The sequence below is a fragment of the Stylophora pistillata genome, chromosome 2 (genome assembly GCF_964205215.1).
Source record: "Stylophora pistillata chromosome 2, jaStyPist1.2, whole genome shotgun sequence".
In the NCBI taxonomy this organism is placed as follows: domain Eukaryota; kingdom Metazoa; phylum Cnidaria; class Anthozoa; order Scleractinia; family Pocilloporidae; genus Stylophora; species Stylophora pistillata.
Genome location: NC_142520.1, coordinates 13,768,292 through 13,789,268, shown reverse-complemented (window position 1 = coordinate 13,789,268; position 20,977 = coordinate 13,768,292). Strand labels below are relative to the sequence as shown.

The window sequence follows — 20,977 nt, the reverse complement described above, 5'->3', positions numbered from 1 at the left end:
TTGAGCACGAAAAAGCGGGTTTTATTGCAATCGTGTGAGACTAATTTAAACACGAAGGCGTGCTATAAAAAGAGCCTTAGGTCCCACTGGACCATTTGTCAATCAACCGTCCTGCGATGTAGAACTCTTAGAGTCAAGTCAGCTTGAACTACAGCTACTCCAAAGCAATGAACAGCGGGCGCATTCTTCAAAATTGTTTTACGTCTTCATCACAATACAAGAATTTTTGAGACTTGTATTTCCTTTCTCCAGTGGAAACTGTCTTTATTTGTGGCGGTAAATTTGAGATCGAAGTAGGTGGCTCGCACGTTACCTCATGCCACCATGCTGGTGGAAGTAAACAATAGATATCTCATTAGCTCCTTTTGTTCGTCTACCAGCATTTAAATTTGACCCGCACACGTCAACGGTGAGTGACAAATGAGCCAAGGTCTTCCCAGGGAAGACTTCCTTATATAGCGCGCCTTCGTGTTTAACAAAAAAATCGTAAATGAGAAAAGGCAAAAACGACCAAGCAATATTCCTCAAGTTAAACTAAAAGAAATGCTAAATCTGCTGCCTGGCAGCGAAACATGTTTAAATTTTTTGGATGTACGAGAACCGCGTAGAAGACTGATGAAATTCACGGCCAGTAAACTGCCCAGCTGTGTCGAAAACTCTGAAAAATGTATAATTAAAACTTGCCGAGTCTCCAGCTTCTCGCTTTGCTTCTTGAAAACTTTTAGAAGATCAAAATGTAACTTAATCTTTTTCTGATTTTTTTTCAGGTCTGATTTTCGCTATTGCTTAAATAGCGCTATCTACTGCGAGGATCGTGCATCATACTTAATCTTTTTCTATTTGACTTCTGGCCAGCTGTGGTCAGTATTTAACAAAGTGAGCACTTAATCAATATAAAACCTACGAAATTAAGCACAGACAGTAACAAAGGTTTTCAAACAAATATAATTTGTGAAAAAAAAAAAGCTCGAGTAAACAAGACAACTACTACTTTAACGTTATTTGTTTATGGATAAGGATGGGCAGAAGGTTTATTCTTATATAATTATATTAATTTTTTTCCCTTTAACTTGAAGTAAAATACTAGGGGTCTTATCAGACAGTGGGGAACTTACTTGTAAGATTGGTTGCTGCACCCTTAGGGTGCGGTGACCCCCTGCACATGTACTGATAAGGAGTCACAACATCTACGATCAAAAACGGCCGGAAGCTGGACAACGCGTTGTTAGAGACAAACACTAGGTTCTGCCTAGCACCACGCCAAGTAAGGATGGCAAAAAATCTGGATGGAATTTAGAATTTAGATGATGCTATGCCATAAGTCTAATAATAATGGCAACAATAGTTATTTTGGAAACATCACGATGCATTGCACAACGATTTTTTGACCTACATGTCACAATTGATTTCAGCATATGATGAGAGACACTGCTCGCTGTAAAGCCCGTGAGTCACAATACTACTATAATTATCATAGTTATCATTACAAAAGCTAAATCATATGTGCATTTTGATTGCATCTTACAAGTGATCTATTGGAGGGCAGCTGCATAGAGGACGTCACCATTAAGAACATTTTGCTATTTCACCATACGTGTATAAAACAAATAGATCTCGTTGCCATGGATCACGGATGACGTCAAATGTGGTAAGAACATTTAATTTAGTGATACACTAGGCTGCACCGCGTGTGCCAAACGTTTGTTGTACGATTCGTTAAGTTCACGTGAGGTGATAAGTGCCGCTGACGTGGATCGAGGGCACAGTTTCCCACGCCATGTACGTTCGAATCTTTTTTGAAGAAGCAATAGGTCCAATAACTTCGAATCGTTAGAGAGATGAATGTAAATCACTGTAGTTGTTATTAGGTTACAAAGAATCTAGACGCATACAAGTTATCGTATTTATTTAAGCGTAGCTGGCCCCTACGATTGTTCTAACCACATTTTGATGCTATCTAAGATCTGTTAATGAAAAGACACGGCAACACGGAATCTATTAATCGATAACTACACATTTAGCATGGATGCACCACCAGCTTGTTGGCTTTGTCCAACACTGTCCATCAAGGGATCAACTTCAAACTAAAGGTGAATGGAGGACAAAATCTTTATTAGTATTACTGACAGAAAAACTTGGATAGCTTCTCAATATACATGATTATAATAAGATGCTATCATCATCATCATCATCACTATTATTCTTATTATCATAATTATTATTATATAGTAGTAGTAGTAGATTTCTAATACAGAATTATTACATTATAAATGATAAAAATAGCCTTAAAAAAATCACCAGCTGATTGATGAGCTGCATGTTTTTAATGAGTGATTGATGTCTTATAATCACTTTGAAATCATGTATACTTCCATAACTCTTAATTTCATGAATGTGATTTATGTTTTAAAATATTACTACTAACCATCCTGTGTTCACTGATGGGATTAATGCCTATCATATGTATTGATACCTATCTGATGACAATTTCAATGAAACAAATTCTATCAGATCCATTCACAAAATTAGCTTCGCACAACTCGCTTAGTTTGTAGCAGCCCCCAAACCCTGAGTTTTTTTTTCAGGCTGTTCTTAGTATTTCTCTTCTGTAATGGCTAAAATTTCAGCTCATGCACCTGCTTCGATCACTTCGTTATTCTCATCACTCGTGTTAGAAGAAACTCTTTCTTGGTCACTGATGGGAGAGAAAGAGTTCACTAGCAAACACATGGCACCAAGTGAACCTTGAAGACCTGTTTACTCTTTAGTAAACATTGATGATTTCTAGGCCTGTACGGGACTCGAACCACTGACCTCTGCGATACTAGTGCAGCGCTCTAACCAATTGAGCTAACAAGCCAACTGAGAGCAGGCCGTTAAGTTGATTCGTAATGAACCCGTGAAAGTGATAAATGAGATAGAATAAATATATGAAAATCATATATTGAACTGCGGTATTTGATACGTATGATGCACGATCCTCGCAGTAGATAGCGCTATTTAAGCAATAGCGAAATTCAGACCTGAAAAAAATCAGGCCTGTACGGGACTCGAACCACTGACCTCTGCGATACTAGTGCAGCGCTCTAACCAATTGAGCTAACAAGCCAACTGAGAGCAGGCCGTTAAGTTGATTCGTAATGAACCCGTGAAAGTGATAAATGAGATAGAATAATCTACTGCGAGGATCGTGCATCATACGTATCAAATACCGCAGTTCAATATATGATTTTCATATATTTATTCTATCTCACATTATGATGAGTACATCAGGTTCAAAATGAGTAGAAACTAAAATGCAAGTTTACACTTACTAAGTATTGAGGAATAGTTACATTTCCTGGTGACTTCTGCAATTTCTTCAAAGTAATAAAAACACCAAATGAACCAGTAAAAGCAGCCTGCAGATCAAAAAAAAATAATCAGGTATAAAATTCAAAAATTTTGTAGTTTTAATTATTATATAGTTATTCGTAAGCTGAGTACCTTTTAAAGTATACTTTTAAAGTAAACTGTTTACAATTGAAGAAGATAATTACAACAGAACTCATCCTTAAAGAACTTATTATCATGATATTGTTTGCCTGTTCAAACAGCAGAAAATCCGCAGAAAACTAAAATATTTTCATCTTTTAACCCAATTGACTCCCAAGATCTGATTATGAATTCCCCCCTCTAGCTGCTACACATTTTCTTGTAAATTGTTTATGAGAATTTGGTGTTCAATCAAGGTAACTAACTTTACCTGATAACTTTGAGTATTCTCATTACCTGTTTGCTGGATCATGTATTGATATTATAGGGAGAAGTTACAGATTAATCACTTCTGGGAGTGAAAGGTTTAACCCTTAACACCCTAACATCAGCATGCATATTCTCCATACTGTTCTCTATACATTTTCCAAGGCGCTGACAAGGAGAATTTTTTTAACAATCAAGAGCCTCTTGAGTCTTGAGTTGGTGATAATAATTTCCTTTATTGATACGACATTCATGTTTGATTCAGGTATGATATTGTAAGGAGAAATTAGATGTTAGTCACTCTTAGAGGTCAATGAGTTGACGCCTGCCGAGGAACATCTTTTGTTAAAAACTGGAGATATTTCAACAGTGACTACCAATCAGTCTTAAATACCTTGCTCTTTACAAGGAAATATGGGTAACAAAATGGAGAAGGGGGAGATGCTGATCTGTACAGTTTCAAGCACAGATGTTAGAAAAATTCCCACTTAATGTCGATTAAAAGAAAACTTCAAATCTGTGTACATAATGATGTCAAATATTTCAAGAGGTTATTAGCATGTCTCGTACTGGTTCACAAATTAATGAATCAAACCCATCCTTCTACAGAATTTATGAATTTTGAATTACCAGTAATTTTGCTTCCAACAAGGACTGTCAAAGTGTGCTGGAGGATATAGCTACCAAGTACACCAAGCAGGGCATAGGTCATGTGACAACTACATTCCATGTTGCATTAGGGGCCGACCATTTAACTTTTGAGGGGGGGTGGGTGATTTCTGGTCATCAAAAAAATTTTTTCTAGCAATCTGCTGGGCAGGATATTTTTTTTCCATTCTAAGTGTTCTGCAGGATATTTTTCCCTCAAAAAAAGGGTGATATGTTTACAATCATATACAAAATGTATTTACATTTACATTGTGGTTGATTGCAGCAATAGTTCCAATATAGCCATGTTTTCAGAAAGTCATTCTTTACAATCATTTTATATTACGTCAAATAAAGTGATGCACCACAGGCAGATGTGAAAATGTTTAGTTTCTTAATTAAAAAAAAAAAGCCAAAAATAGCAGAAAGCAGTTTAGAAATGCTCATAGCATGGTAAATGCTGAATAATACTGCTGAAGATAGCTAATAATGCACTGCATGTATGAAGCAATAATTTTTCAGCATCATCAAAAGGAGCAATGGTTGCAGTTTTGCTGTGATTTTGTAAAAGCCCCCTGGAGTGATGAAACAGCTTTGCAACAGTTTTTTTTTTCTTTCTTACAGCAACGCAAGAGTTTTTTTCTGTTACATTTGGGCTGCATGCAATTTTTTTCTTCCAATAAGAGCTTGCAGGAATTTTTTTTTTCAAAATCACCTACCCCCTCATCAAGAGTTAAAATTAATGGTCAGCCCCTTAAAGGATCTAGTTCGGTTGCATTATCCATATACTACACTGATAAAAACCACACAGAAGGGAATGGGGTGCTACCAGTTCATAACAGTCATGAAGAAGCGAATCATACCAAAATTCAGCAAAAAATTAGCCTATAAAAAGTCCAATTTACCCACTAAAACAAACAAACAATATAGATCGCCTGTCTTCAAAGTAAGAGGTCTCTTTGGTTAACAACTTGGGTTATAAACATAACAATTTCACGCAGGATACATCTTAGTGATCTAAATGTATATCTTCCACAATGTTACATTTGCATCTACCCCTCAGTAGTCCTACCAAAATATCTACAATCGAATCAATCGCATCTCGAATTCTTTCAGTATAGTTAGAAAATAATAAAAAGAGAACCTATTATTAGCTTTGATTTTACGCTTTATTACATCCATTTTGAAATCACTGGTTGTCCCTGTAATTTGACTGGCTCTAATTGGTGCGATTTATTCACAAATCGCACCATTTTTGTGCTCTAAATGGCATCATTTTACGCTCGACTGAGATTTTGACACAAGACGTCAAAGACTTTCTGTTTTGCATGCAAAATAAGAGGTGAAAGCATGTCTGGTTCTGCTTCTTATTTAAAATCCGGCTCAATACTGCATCAATAAAATTATTTGAATTGACCAAGTCCTGTATTTGGGCGATTTCGAAATGGATGTAATAAAGTGGTAATTGAACCTCGTGTCGGGCAATATTTTGAGCTGTGCGCTCGTTCGATTTTGAAATCAGGCGTATGATTTCAGCCCAAATTGCACTCCACTCAGTTCAATTACCATTATTTATGAAATTCAATAATTCACAAACTATTTGATTAGAGGAGAAACCTAGCAACATTTTGCTTGAAGAAGATCCACCGATGTATTGCGAGCTAAACAAATTTGTTTACAATGTTCTTACCAACACTCCGGTCCAAATAGGCATACCCAGTCCACTGAATCTCCATTTTACCCGCGCAACTTCCACAATTCCAAGCACTATCAGCCACAAAGCTAACCAGCATTGGATCACAGACAAAGCACGAAGAATCTTTATCCTAACTGTGAGAGGCATTTATTCGATCGATCAATACTTCGGGGGCGAACGGGTAGAAGTGAGCACACTGAGAAGTCACGAACTCCTATGTTTTGCTTTGGACTGATGAATCAACCGCTGACCTCGTTACCTTAGAGGGGTAGGGTCAGATAAATCATGCTCCACTGACTTTTGAGCGTCACCCTGGGTCCCTAAAAACAAACCACTATGCCAAAAGTATGCTCAAAATGTTTCATGGATCCAAAATCTTAGATAGTGTAAGCCTAAAATACCGGACTTACATTCCTGACAGTACCAAGCCTACCAAGAATGGTCAATTATAGTTTTTGTACTAGCCTGTGCTGCGTGGAATGGTTGAGTGACATCAAAATTCTAAGCTTCAATATTTTCTTTAAAGAACAGTTTCTCCATACCAACCTCCTACTTATGATATCACTCATAGTGACAAACCTCCTACTTATAATATAATTATAGTGTCTGTCCCACAGATAAATCATTTTTTGGTCTTACTGACATGATTGTAACAGTTGTATTTCTTAATTCTTCCAACTCTTATTCTCAGAGGGGTGGTATGGGGGAGGGCATCTTAGCGAGGCGCGTTTTCGTCCAAGAAAAGAGAGACCCCTCACTTCATTAAAGCTGTCATTTTAGCTTTGCCTTTGTTCTTTAGTTTTGCATCGTGTGTTTACCAACTTGTTTTGTTCTTTTTTTTGTTTGTTTTTTTTTTCTTATTTGTTTACATCAACTGGGAAATGAGAGTGAGAATCGTTCGCATGTAAATGCATTGGCCACGCGCATTGGATTCGAGCCTCAACTCTTCACCAAGTTACGTTGTCAACTCAGTTGATAACACCAAATTAATTTACCTTGTTAAACCCTCCACCGACGTGGTACCACAGAATCGTTAGAAGGTAGCTCCCCTTCAGTTGTATCCATCGAAGCTGAGGAAATTTAGAATAGTTTAATATTATTGCAACACCACTACCCCTAAAGTCAAGAAATTCACAAATGTTATCCTCAATGCAGAACTTTGTTTATTAATAGCCTTGCATTAAGTCCCTAGTATCATCTATAATGTAGTAATAGTTTTGATTTAAAGTTTGCTGAGTAAATCTAATATAATGTACCGTATTCGAACCTCGAGAAGGCGCAATCACCTATGAAGAGGCTCAAGACAACTACTAGGCTCACAGTCAGGGAAATTAACCGTCAAATTACACACACAATACAGCGTATTAACCAAAACTATTGCAAAATTCTCGAACATGATTGGTCATCACCAACCCGATTTAAGCACTAATAAGGTAGTGTACGCGTCACGCTGGTAATTGGACAGTGCTTTTATTATCTCACCCACTGGATCAATCTACGAAACGATCGAGTTTGTTTTTCTTCCACGTAAAATGATAATGATAATAATAATAATAATAATAATAATGATAATGATAATGATAATAATAATAATAATAATAATAATAAGTCACCTGATGCTGAGGCGTACTGGGATGTACCAGTATATGCTGATCATACATACGTACAATCTAATCGTGTGGATGCACGTTTCATCGACCACAAAAACAAGAAGGTACTTATGGGGGAAATGAGCTGCCCTTGGATCAACAACAGAGAAAAGAAAGACAAAGAAAAGACCAAGAAGTATGGAGCACTTAGACTTGAGCTGACAAAACAACACCCAAGATACAAGATCTCACAAGTAAACGTCATTATAGATGTACTTGGAGGATGGTCTAAAGCCATGGAAACTGAAATGAAGGGCTTCTTTGGTACAAGATACAAAGAAATATTGCTGAGAATGCAGAAAGCTGTATTAAGTAGCACTCTGAACATTGCAAGAACATTTAAACTGGTTACAGCGTAAGAATTTTAATGAAATTATGATTTGGTTTTTATGAACAGGATTTTATGAACATTTTAAGTTAAGGATATTTTAAGAACCGAACAGTAAATCATGAACATTAAAAAGAAAAGAAAAAAAATCTTAGTATTGGGCCAATTGACACTTTTATCGTTTTATATTGATCATTTATATTTAAGTAGTATTAGATATTATTACAGTTAACAGTCCTGTCATGCAGATAGGTTACGAATTTTCGCCCTATCTTGCTTAGCTCACTAGCATCCAAACGTGTATACTGCATAATAATAATAATAATTTATCAATTTATAGTGTGCTTTTTACATACAATGATCAAAAGCGCATTACATTTTTGATTAAATTTGATTAAAAAATATAATATGTCAAACTGAGAATAGAACTGAATATAAAATTGCTCACCGATAAAAATTTAAAAAGGTAAGTCTTAATATGCGCCTTAAAACTGTTCACATTAGTAATCGCACGAAGTTCTTTTGGAAGAGAGTTCCAAAGCCTTGGCGCTGCTACCATAAAAGCTCGATCACCTAAAGTCTTCGATCGAGTAGCTGGCATAGAAAGTAAAATACTATCTGAAGATCTAAGGTTATATAAGGACGATTTAAATGTTAGTAAATCACATAGATATTTAGGAGCAAGGCCGTGAATTGCTTTGAACGTAATAAGCAGAATCTTAAATTCTATCCGGGCTTTAACAGGAAGCCAGTGCAGACCGCGAAGAAGGGGTGAGACATGACAAAACCTAGATGCATTACAAACTAGCCTGGCTGAGGCATTCAAAACTCTCTGCAATTTGTTAAGCTGGTAGTTGGGCACCCCATACAAAAGACTGTTACAATAATCAACACGAGATGTAATATATGCATGGACAAGCATTTCTGTTGATTATCGAGACAAATACTTGCGAATGCGTTTGATATTATGCAAATGATAAAAGGCAGCACCACATAACTTGCTAACATGAGTTGACATAGTAAGCCGCTCATCAAACCATGAGCCTAGGTTTCTAGCTACTGTTACCGGACAAACATCAATCGACCCAACCCTAATGCAATTGATGTTAGCCTTGGCCAGCTGCTGCCTGGTACCTATAATTAAAAACTCTGTTTCGTTAACGTTTAACATGAGATTATCTGAAAACATCCAACTCCTAATGTCATTGATACAGCCAGTCATGGACTTGATGGCAAAATCAGCATCCACGGATCGATTAGGGCTGAGTGATGCATACAACTGTGTGTCGTCCACGTAGCAGTGAACTTGTGGAAGATGGCGTTCAACAATCTGAAACAGTTTGCGCGTGTAGATAGTGAAAAGCACAGGGCCCAAGCATGATCCTTGAGGAACACCTTGTTTTAAAGGAAACTGATAGGAGAGACTACCATTTACAGAAATACGCTGGGTCCGGTCAGATAGATACGATTTAAACCAGGCATGCGCATTGTCAGAAATTCCCAAATCAGACTCAAGACGACCAATCAGCTTATCATGACGTATCGTGTCAAAAGCTGCACTCAAATCTAATAATACAACCAAGGTGACATGTTAGTCATCCATAGACATCAAGATATCATTTTTAACTTTAAGTAAGGCCGTCTCCGTGCTGTATTGCTGTTTATACGCCGACTGAAGCAGAGAATGTAAGTTGTTAGCGGTCAGATGCTCCATAAACTGCTCAGCCGCAGCCCTCTCCAACAATTTAGAAATATAAGAGAGGTTACTGACTGGACGAAAATTTTTCAACGAAAATTCCAAGCCAGGCTTCTTGAGAGATGGTAACACAAGCGCCTCTTTCCAGGCCTTAGAAAATCGACCGGTGTCAAAAGAGAGATTAATCAAATAAAGAAGTAAGACTATTAAGCCGGCTTTTATCTGCTGACTTTGTTTTCTTGAAAAGAGAACAAACATCGACCTAAACGGGGGCTATTTAAAAAACAGAGTGCTTCTGTCGAGGAACTATCGGCTGATAGTTGCCCCGCGTAAATTTGATATTCTTAAAAAAAATATTTTCCTGAGAAGCGAAGCTTTGAGGGAAAATATGCTAGTTTTAAGAACATCAAATTTCCAAGGGGCAACTATCAGACCGATAGTTCCGAGACCTAAACACTCTATTGTCTTTATTGTTCACCACTAAATTTTCATCCGCGCGCCAATTTAAAAACAATCAAAACCCACTAAGGGCAGATCAATGAAATATTCATTCATGCGTACAGCCTGTCACAAATGTCAGTAGGTTGCAACCGTACATTAGCTGTCAGAATTGAAAAGTCACTGTTTTCCCGATCTGCCTAACTTCGCGGCCGTCAAACCATTCAAATTTTTTCATGGATGAGTACTATCCCTCCGAGTATTTTCCGCGGACGGGCACTATGGGCTGTTATAGTTCACCACTAAATTTTCTCTGATTCTTATTGATTTAAATCGATCACTTGACGCGATAGTCTTCATCCATGGAGAGACACTATCAGCCCATAGTGCCCGTCCGCGGAAAATACCCGGATGGATAGTGCCTGTCCGCGGAAATTACCCCGATGGATAGTGCCCGTCCGTGAAAACTTTTCTCGTATTATTTAGCCACTGTCCGGTTGCGAGTTATTGACATTTGTGACAGGCTGTACGCATGAATAAACATTTGATTGATCTGCATTTTGGTGGGTTTTGACTGTTTTTCAAGTGGGCGCGGAAGAAAATTTGGTGGCGAACAATAAAGACAACAGAGTGTTTATGTCTCGAAACTATCGGTCTGATAGTTGCCCCTTGGAAATTTGATGTTGTTAAAACTAGCATATTTGCCCGAGAAGCTTCGCTTCTCGGGCAAATATGCTAGTTTTAAGAACATCAAATTTCCGCAGAGCAACTATCAGCCGATAGTTCCTCGACAGAAACACTCTATTGTTTAAATAGTGTCTCTCCCCGCATTAATACTATCGCGTCACGGGATCAATTTACACTAATAAGAATCGGAAAAAAATTAGTGGTGAACTATAATGCGTGATAAGTGTACGGCGATTTTGTACCATTAGTACCAGTAAAATAGCCATTAAAGTCGCGCAAAACCTGATAGGAGGGTCGTTATTGCTAATATTTCACTCCTCGCTCGCTAGTTACCCGAGCTAAGCGGCCAATGGAGCTAACTAATAAAGGCTCATCCCGGTTTCTGTATAGCATGAAGCGACTGGGGTATTATTAGTCCCCGTCGTTGTTTTCCGACTATTCCGATCTGACGGGCACTTTGCCTGAAATCTCTTCTAACCCTCTTAAAGGTCACTAAAGAAAGATCACTATTCAAGATCTTTTTTAAAGTGGAATGGAATAGAAAGGGCAGAGACTGGAGACTGATGAAACTTAAGAATTCGACTCACCATGCAGAAATACTTATGTTACCGATGGAAGAACGGACTGCCATTTAGTACCGTTTAATGTATTTGTCATCTGCATCCAGCTTCTCCCTGACCCACTCCACCCCTAGACCCTCCCCCACTTACTGAAAAAAGTACGCAAGAAAAGAATCATGATTAAAATCAATATTCTATTTAATCTAATCTAATCATATTATGACCGTATTTACAGATAATTTCTTGAGCTTAAAGCTGTTTCCCAATGATCAGTGTGAAAGTAATATTAAGGCGGTATTGCGTTCTTCGAAGTCGTTCTCCGAGATATCACGCTACCTTTTAAAGCCACTTTTTATACTGGGGCGGGGGAAGCATAGCCTTACATCCTGACGAACTACTGCGGAGGAGAAAGTCTCTCGCTTCTCTATTTCCTCGTTTTCTCATAAGGAAATATATCACTTCGGCTTCGCATTCAATTTGTTGAATAATCGAACAGCCAAAATTTAAAATTGAAAGGTATAAATTAAACAGAAACCTATCAAACATATTTATCCATTTTTGGAAACCTTACTTTAAATCACCAAAGAGTAAAAAGCAATTAGTATGAATAATTAATTCAGTTCTATTAAATTACATTGATTCAAACGTCGAATTCATCATGCTTTAATTGAAATATTTGATTCGACACTCGAAAAGGACGAAGATTGAATTGGAATTGTTAATGTAATATTCGAAACATTTATCTTGTGAATAAACTCTTTACAGAATCGTTGTCAAGACAAAGTTGCAGAACTTTAACGGGTTGTAGAGCTTTCACGGGTCGCGCAGGGACGAGGGCAATTTCTGGAACTTCTGAAAACATAAATGTTATTATTTCCTAATGTTATGAGTATTAGTTTAGGATATAAAGGGCAAGTTTTTCTTTTATAAAGAAGAGCGAATAAGCTAGCGTGAATAAACTGTAAAATGCACAAATCACGTGAGTGAAGATCCTATTTTAGTACAACAACACCAAAGCGATGACAGCATTCCTGCTGAATAAAACATCCGCCATCGATGAAATTGGACAACTTTTAGGCAAATGTGCGCCTTTTATATTGTTTCCTTAATTTTGGTAATTTCCCGGGGCAACTACCAGAATTAATGAAAAATACCCTCTGCCTCAACCAATCAGCATTTCGTAGTGTTTCCCCCTATGTTATAATAATGCTAATAGAAATAACTGATTACCATCATTATGATGACGATGACGATAACTATGATAATGATGATGATGGCCATGATGACGATAATACTCGCGATGACCCCGGGTGCCGATGATAACTAAAAAGAAGAGCCTCTGACTTAGAATTCCTTTTCTTCCAGTAATGCTCCGTATAACTCAGCATGTTTTGCAGAAAATGAATGAAATCGTATTATTCAACTTCAGCGCTTTTTTGGTGATGAGCGCTTGTTAGAACGTGAGCGCTTATTCAAGAAAATGCAGTAACTGATAGGTTTGATCGGCTGAGCCTGAATGGTGTAAGATCTAACCAGAGTAGTCAGGAGAAAATAATCGATTACAAGTATCCTTTTAGTCTTTACAACAAGGAAGTCTTCATGATGTCAAAAACTCCATACCTCAATATTTTTCTTGAATTGTATCTTTAGGTAATTCATTCTTGGTAACTATATTATAACTAACTTACAATATACAGCGCACTCGGTCTGTCCTGCAGATACACCGATCGATTTTCTAATTGACGTTGCCATCACGTTTGTATATATATATATATTTTAATTCTTCCGATACTATTCTCAGAGGGGTGGTAGGAGAGACGACTTATACCTTATCAAGGCGCGTTTTCGTCGAAAAATATAGAGCAAACTCTCTTCAACTTTTACTTGTTACCTGGCTTGGTTTTTCTTTGTTTTTCTTTTTCTTTGTTTGTTTGTTTGATTTATTTTTTAATCTTTTCACTCTGTTTACATCTACCCTTTCCCTTTAAATTATCGTATTATTGGCGCACGAATCATGTTTAATGAAATTGAAGAAACATGAAATAGTTTCCATGCAATATAACTGAATTAATGTCCGGTCAAGATATTCACAAACAATATACTGGAAATTTTTTTAATTCATACCTTTGCACTAACTTTCCAGTTTCAACGACGTTGTAGCAACAGCAGGACTGATATACATCAACTGCAGTGCCAAATGAAGCCGAAACTGCAAGAGATACACATCAAGACGCGAATCATAAGATTACACGAGGCAACGTACGAAACGCAAGTAAAGGAATGAAACGAAAACTACATGCGATACAGAGCGGGAAACGAATCATTTGGTGACACAGGGTAACACACGAAACACGAGTGAAGGAATGAAACCAAAACTACAAGAACACGAGTGAAGGAATGAAACCAAAACTACAAGAGATGCAGAGCGAGACGCGAATGGTCTGATGACACTAGGCAACACAAGATAAATGAATAGAGGAATAAAACCAAAACTACATGACTTAAATAGAGAAACTCGAGTCATTAGTTGACGCGAGTCAACACACGAAACACGAGTGAAGGAGTGAAACCAAGGCTACAAGAGATGTAGAACGACACGCTAACCATTTGATGACACGAGGCACACACGAAACACGAATGAGTGAATGGAAAAAAAAAAACTACAAGAGATGCAGAACGAGACGCGAATCGTCTGATCACACGAGGCAATACAAGAAACACGAGTGAGGGAATGGAACCAAAACTGCAAGAGATGCAGAACGAGACGCGAATCATTTGATGACACGAGGCACACACGAAACACGAGTGAGGGAATCGAACCAAAACTGCAAGCGATGCAGAACGAGACACGAATCCTTTGATGACACGAGGCACACACGAAACACGAGTGAAGGAATGGAACCAAAACTGCAAGAGATGCAGAGCGATACGCGAATCATTTGATGACACGAGGCACACACGAAACACGAGTGAGGGAATCGAACCAAAACTGCAAGAGATGCAGAACGAGACACGAATCCTTTGATGACACGAGGCACACGCGAAACACGAGTGAGGGAATGGAACCAAAACTGCAAGAAATGCAGAGCGAGACGCGAATCATTTGATGACACGAGGCGCACACGAAACACGAGTGAGGGAATCGAACCAAAAATGCAAGAGATGCAGAACGAGACGCGAATCATTTAATGACACGAGGCAACACACGAAACACGAGTGAGGAAATGGAACCAAAACTGCAAGAGATGCAGAACAAGACGCAAATCATTTGATGACACGAGGCAACACACGAAACACGAGTGAGGGAATGGAACCAAAACTGCAAGAGAAGCAGAACGAGACGCGAATCATTTGATGACACGAGGCACACACGAAACACGAGTGCAGGAATGGAACCAAAACTGCAAGAGATGCAGAACGAGACGCGAATCATTTGATGACACGAGGCACAGACGAAACACGAGTGAGAGAATGGAACCAAAACTGCAAGAAATGCAGAACGAGACGCGAATCATTTGATGACACGAGGCACAGACGAAACACGAGTGAGGGAATGGAACCAAAACTGCAAGAGACGCAGAACGAGACGCGAATCATTTGATGACACGAGGCAACACAAGAACTGAAAAGCGAGTGGAGGACTAAAACAACAACTGCGAGAGATACAGAGTGAGACGTGAATCATCAGAAACGATACGAGGCAACACACGAAATACGAGTGAAGGAATTGAACCAAAACTACAAGTGATCCAGAGCGAGACGTGAATCATGCATGAGATAGCTCGAGGAAATACAAGAAACACGAGCGGAGGATAATCCGAAACTACAAGAGATACAGAGCGACAAGCAAATTATTTGATGACATGAGGTATTGCGCAAAACACGAATAAAGGAATGAAACCAAAACTACAAAAAATACAAAGCGAGACGTTAGTCATGAAAATGACACGAGCAGACATGCGAAACTTGAGTCGCGAATGAAACCTGACATAAACGAATATACGTATGATGCACGATCCTTCGCAGTAGATAGCGCTATTTATGCAAAAGCGAAAATCAGACCTGAATAGAATCAGGGCTGTACGGGATTCGAACCACTGACCTCTGCGATACTAGAGCAGCGCTCTACCAATTGAGCTAACAAGCCATCTGGGAGCAGGCCGTTAAGTTGATTCGTAATAAACCCGTGATGATAAATCAGATACAATGAATATATGAAGTTCATATATTTTGAACTGCGGTATTAAGTACGTATGATGCCCGATCCTTCGCAGTAGATAGCGCTATTTATGCAATACCGAAAATCAGACCTGAAAAAAATCAGATATAGGATATAGTGTGTAAAATATGACACGAAAGTCAGAGGCATACGATATCAAGCTAAGACAGTTACAAGAAAGACACGTACATGTGGCAGTAGTTATGATTGATGCAGCTCACAGTAGGCCTTACCTTTTCACAATGTTCCATGTAAATTGCTTTACACACGCACTTGTACCCCTTGTCCGTAAATCCAACCAGGAAGGATGCACCGTTCAAGCACATATTGAAGCAACACCCGTTTTCATATGAGTTGCATTTAGTCTTATTTTGCACACGCAATGATTGGTAGAAACCCCATTGAAATATTTTGAGAACACAGAAAAAACATGCGCAAGAATCGCCTTAGATTCGACGCTATAGGTTTTTCTGCTGTTCTGTCATGCTCGTATAACAACAAGTGTGAGTTATTACACTGACGAACCGTAATAATTTACCTTCATTGTTAATGGCAATCCTCCCAGGTTCTTAAATTCAAGGTAGCCTACACCAAATGCACACCAGGAACTTTCCAACACCATCGCGGCGAGTTGAATAAATCACCAGTACAAATGGCGAGTGATCAATGCTGTTTCTGTTGGTTTATATGTGCACTTGAAACTTTCGACTTTATATTCTTTTGGTCATGGTGTTTTCAAGCTCATTTTGAAAACTATTGTGATGAAATCTCCAAGTCTAGTTAGGTGAGGACGCACAGAGCAACAAAGGAAAATATTTTGAAGGATACCCAAGACTTACAAGCAGCAAAAAAACTTAACGCAAAAAATAATGTCCTCACCTTAGTGCCCCTATACATAAGATCTACCATCGGTTTCATATCATTTGGGTATTGAAAGTGGTCCGAATCCCTTATCTGGCACAATATATTACATTTCTCTCCTGCTCCCATGTTTATCTATATACATCTGTCTTCCATTGCACACCAATTTCTACATTGACTAAACAAGCAGTCCACCAGGCAATGAAATGTTCTTAAAGACATAGCCCATCGATGCATAACCATCTTTCGACTGCAGAAACTTGAGTTGCCAACAGCCGTCTGTATATAGGACAGGAAGGAATAGAACGATAGTAAAACCAAAAAAAGCAAAACAAAACAAAAAAAGAAACAAGAAAAAAATGGTTATTTAGGTGGAAGTGTCAAACCGGGTTAGTATCTACATGAATAAAAATGTAGGAAGTCTCACTCCTTTTATTGGAGTCGAGCCAGCTCTAAACTACGGTTGCTCGGCACGGTGGGCTGGCCCGACTTTACTATCTATTTTCATAAAAAAACGCTTACAAAACTTTGACGTCCAAGAGGTTACTCATCGTGGTGATTGACCCGGGGTTCTATAAAGACGTCCCAAGAATCGTCGAGACGCGAAGAAGAAATCTCCTGCGGCCACTATTTTGTCTTTCGTATAATTGACCATTTCTTCTTATTTCTATCCCATGAGCTTAAATTCAGCTTCTTCGATAAGGCTAGGTTACCAAGTACACCGTTTTGTTACACACTTGTGGGAAAAATCATATTTTTACAAGAGGTAAGGTGAGAACTGAATTAGTTAATAAGAACCTAGTGCACTGAATGAGATAGGAGGGTATTGACTAGATATGCAAACATACGAAAGAATAAGAAAAACGATCGATTTTAATTACTCGTGACTAACGTGGCAAAAGAAAAACATTGTCTTTCTTCCCAAGGATTTGAATCTTAGACTTTCGGGTTTTACGATCCGAAACTCTCCCTTATGTAGCCATAGATTTTTCTCTTAAATGAGCCTGGGCACCCATATGACGTCATCCTGCGTACTGCTAAAATCGCGAGATATGTGGACATAAATGCCGACACTAAGACTATCCTAACAGACCTTGAGGTAGCTGATTTATCTTAGTGCCCACGAGGATCTACAAAACTACAACATTGACTGTTTCCAGTATCATGTGCGCCGCTAATCTTATATGAACCATAGTGGAGGCCTCGCTTACTGTACCCCAACACAGCATAAAATTCGGGGATTCAACGAGACAGAAGGACTCACATTTCTTTTTGACGGTCCCAGTTTACATACAACTAGTTCAGTAACAATGTATTCATAAAAACTCCTATAAGATACACTGAAGTTTTCTTCACACAGAGATGCATAGAATGCACAGATGAAAAAAAAAAAAAAAAAACCAAAAAAATTAAAATACTTGAATAACTTCAGCTGAAACAATTTTGTTTTATTTTTACTTAAGCTACGACGAGAATTCAAGTATCCGTCTTGGAAAAGAGTTCTGTAAGAGATTAATCGCGGTAAAAGTTTTGAAATTTTGACAGCTGTTTAGAGCTCATGTTATTCATGGAAGTGCGTTATCCAATGTTTCTATCCCCTGACAACAGAATTAAATATCATTTCAGTAGATTTTACCGGTTCATTGTTGTCAGATCTGAAGATATTTCATGCACTTTATATCACGAATGGTTTCTCTCATTTAATTTACCTCTGGATAGTCTGCGTGCGTTTTAATTTCCTTAGCCCTTTAACTCCTAGGTGTGATTAACATGTCACTTCTCCCTGTAATTTCCATAGATGACTCACCAAACAGGTAATGAGAATACTTAAACTTATCAGCCAGAACTCGTTATCTTAATCTAAAACCAAATTCGCGTTACTAATTTGAAAGTAAACATGTAGCAGCAAGAGAGGAAAATCAACAATCATATTTTGGGAGTTAAAGCTTTAACTCTAAGGGATCACTGTGCTGCAGAAGCGCGTGACGAGCACGTCACAGAGCTAGATTACGCGCGGATGATTTAATCTTTTCCTATTGTCAACATCAAAACCAGCCAATATTTCTCGAAATGAAGCGCGCTTAATTTAATTTTAGCTCTTGCCAACATCAAAACCAGCCAATATTTCTTGAAAATGAAGCAAAGTGTGAAACAAAACCTTGGGTTAAAAGGAGGTAAAAAATACAAAACGCCTACGTTTCTGCTGTATGTCTAAAGATCGCGCGATACCAGTTTTGATTTCGCGACCTTCACGATCTATAATGATAACAACGGTAATGTAGTTGTCGATGAAATAGCAGCATTTTTTTCTGTTTCGAAACCATGACAGCTTCATCGTACGCAGTATGGGTACCATTTATATCTTCACAATGTAAAGTGTCAATGTTGTCACCACAACCAGATTTATCAACATGACGGTTTTACTTTCCATGCAAGGCGTTTGTTTACATCAACCGCGAACGTTTCTAACACTGAACTTAATATGGTTTAGAGGAATAATCCTTGTATTGGGAATTGGTTACATTCGAAAGTGATGCTAAATTTTTAAGAACCGAGGCGAAAGCCTCGTCAATAGAGGATTTATTTCATGAAACAAACAAATACCACATGCCCCACGGAATTACTTAATGAATCTACAAGTCTCATTGTGATTACCTTTGTTTTTAATAGAGACGTATCTGTGACTCCGTTGTAGCCAAAAGTGCCAAAAATAATCTTTTGTTTGTGACAAAAATGTCTGTTTAGTTACAACATTACACGAGGTATTTAATCGGCTAAAATAAATCATATTCTATTTATCTGCATGATCTAGTCATGAATCAAAAGACAACACATTTTGTCCTCTTGGGTAGCCGAGCGCAGCACAAGATTCGTCTAATCTTGCTCGTTTGAGGGCCCAACTAATTTAAAACAACAAAGAAACAGAGTGAATATTTGTGTATAACGCGATACAAAGACAACAAAAGTGAAAATTTTAACTCCAGAAACCGCAATGACAACGATTACCAGCAATTATTTTGATACAAACTGTAAGCTGTTATACTTCAAACATTTTTGTAACGCACAGAAAAATATCAATACAAATAAAAATTGTTGTAAAGCAAAACTATTATTCTTGATATTTTCAGGCTTGTAGAAATAACAAATGGCATCTTTTGGCGAATAGAGAGATTCAGAAGATCTCAGTTTAACAGGGACAAATCAATTTTTTAGTTTGGAATTTATGACAGCTATACATGTTTAGATCTCGTGTTATTTATGGAAGTGCGTGATCCTATGTTTCTTCCCTCTGACATTTCAATCAGATATAATATCAGTAGACTTTCCTGGTTTATTGTTGTCAGATCTAAAGACATTTCAGATATATCACGATACTAAATTTTTATTGGTTTCTCCTATTTGATTCACCTCTAAACAGTGTGCGCGCGTTTTAATTTCCTTGACCTTTAACTCCCAGAGGTGATAAACATATAACATCTCCTTGCAATTTCCATAGATTATCCAGCAAACAGGTAAGGAGAATACTTAAACTTATCAGGCAGAAATTGTTATCTTGATCGAAGACCAAATTAGCGCAGCAGCAAGAGAGGAGAATTAACAATCAGATTTTGGGAGTTAAAGCTTCCAGTGAACGCGATAAGCACGTGACAAAACTAGATTACGCGCTTTATTTAATTTTAGCGCTTGTCAACATCAAAACCAGCCAAAATCTCCCGAAAATGAAGCGAAATGCTAAACAAAACCTGAGGTTTGAAAAAAGGAAAAAAAAAAACAAATTAGAAAATGCTTAGGCACCGGGTCTATGGCTATAGATTGCAGTAACAGTTTTGATTTCGCAACATTCATGATCTATAGTAATAATAATGGCCATGTAGCTGTCTATGAAAATACCAGCATTTTTTTCTGTTTCGAAACCATGACATCTTTGCCGCACGCAATAAGTGTACCATTTATATCTTCACATGCAAAGATATCAATGTCGTCACCAAAACCAGATTTATCAACATGACGGCTTTACTTTCCATGCAAAGATTTTGTTTACATCTGGGCGCGTTTCTAACACTAAACTCAATCTGTTTTAAAGGAAATAGTCCTTGTAATGAGGAATGATTGCATTTTTACATCCAAAGGTAAAGTGGTTGTCGGGCGAGCTGAGTTTTCGGTCCAGCAGATCTCTGCAGTCATTGCTCTTATTTAAAATGTGTTTCAACATTCGCCTTTGATTCAAATTTGCGGTCAATATCCACACAATAAACAAGATGATATTTGTTCGCTTTTTAACACGAATCTCTCCTAGTTTCAAATCTCTCTTTGAAGGAATATCACTTGGATCATATCCTTGGATATTCCCCTGTTCAAACAGGGGGAAATTCGGTCACGTGCTCCATTTAGACCAATCGCGCGAGACAAATGATGTATGATAGATTGTAACAAAAACTACTCGTGGAAGTGGA

General features: G+C 38.0%; 1 protein-coding gene across 1 annotated transcript; it reads right to left on the bottom strand.

Annotated features, from left to right (window-relative positions):
• On the bottom strand, window positions 1-6,316 carry LOC148737244 (uncharacterized). The gene is made up of 3 exons (XM_088749103.1): window positions 6,080-6,316; window positions 3,315-3,401; window positions 1-2,084 (listed from the first exon to the last, which is right to left on the bottom strand). The coding sequence occupies exons 1-3, from the start codon at window positions 6,230-6,232 to the stop codon at window positions 2,010-2,012; spliced, it is 315 nt and encodes a 104-aa protein (XP_088605229.1). The 5' UTR covers window positions 6,233-6,316; the 3' UTR covers window positions 1-2,009.
• Between the last annotated feature and the right edge of the window lie 14,661 nt (window positions 6,317-20,977).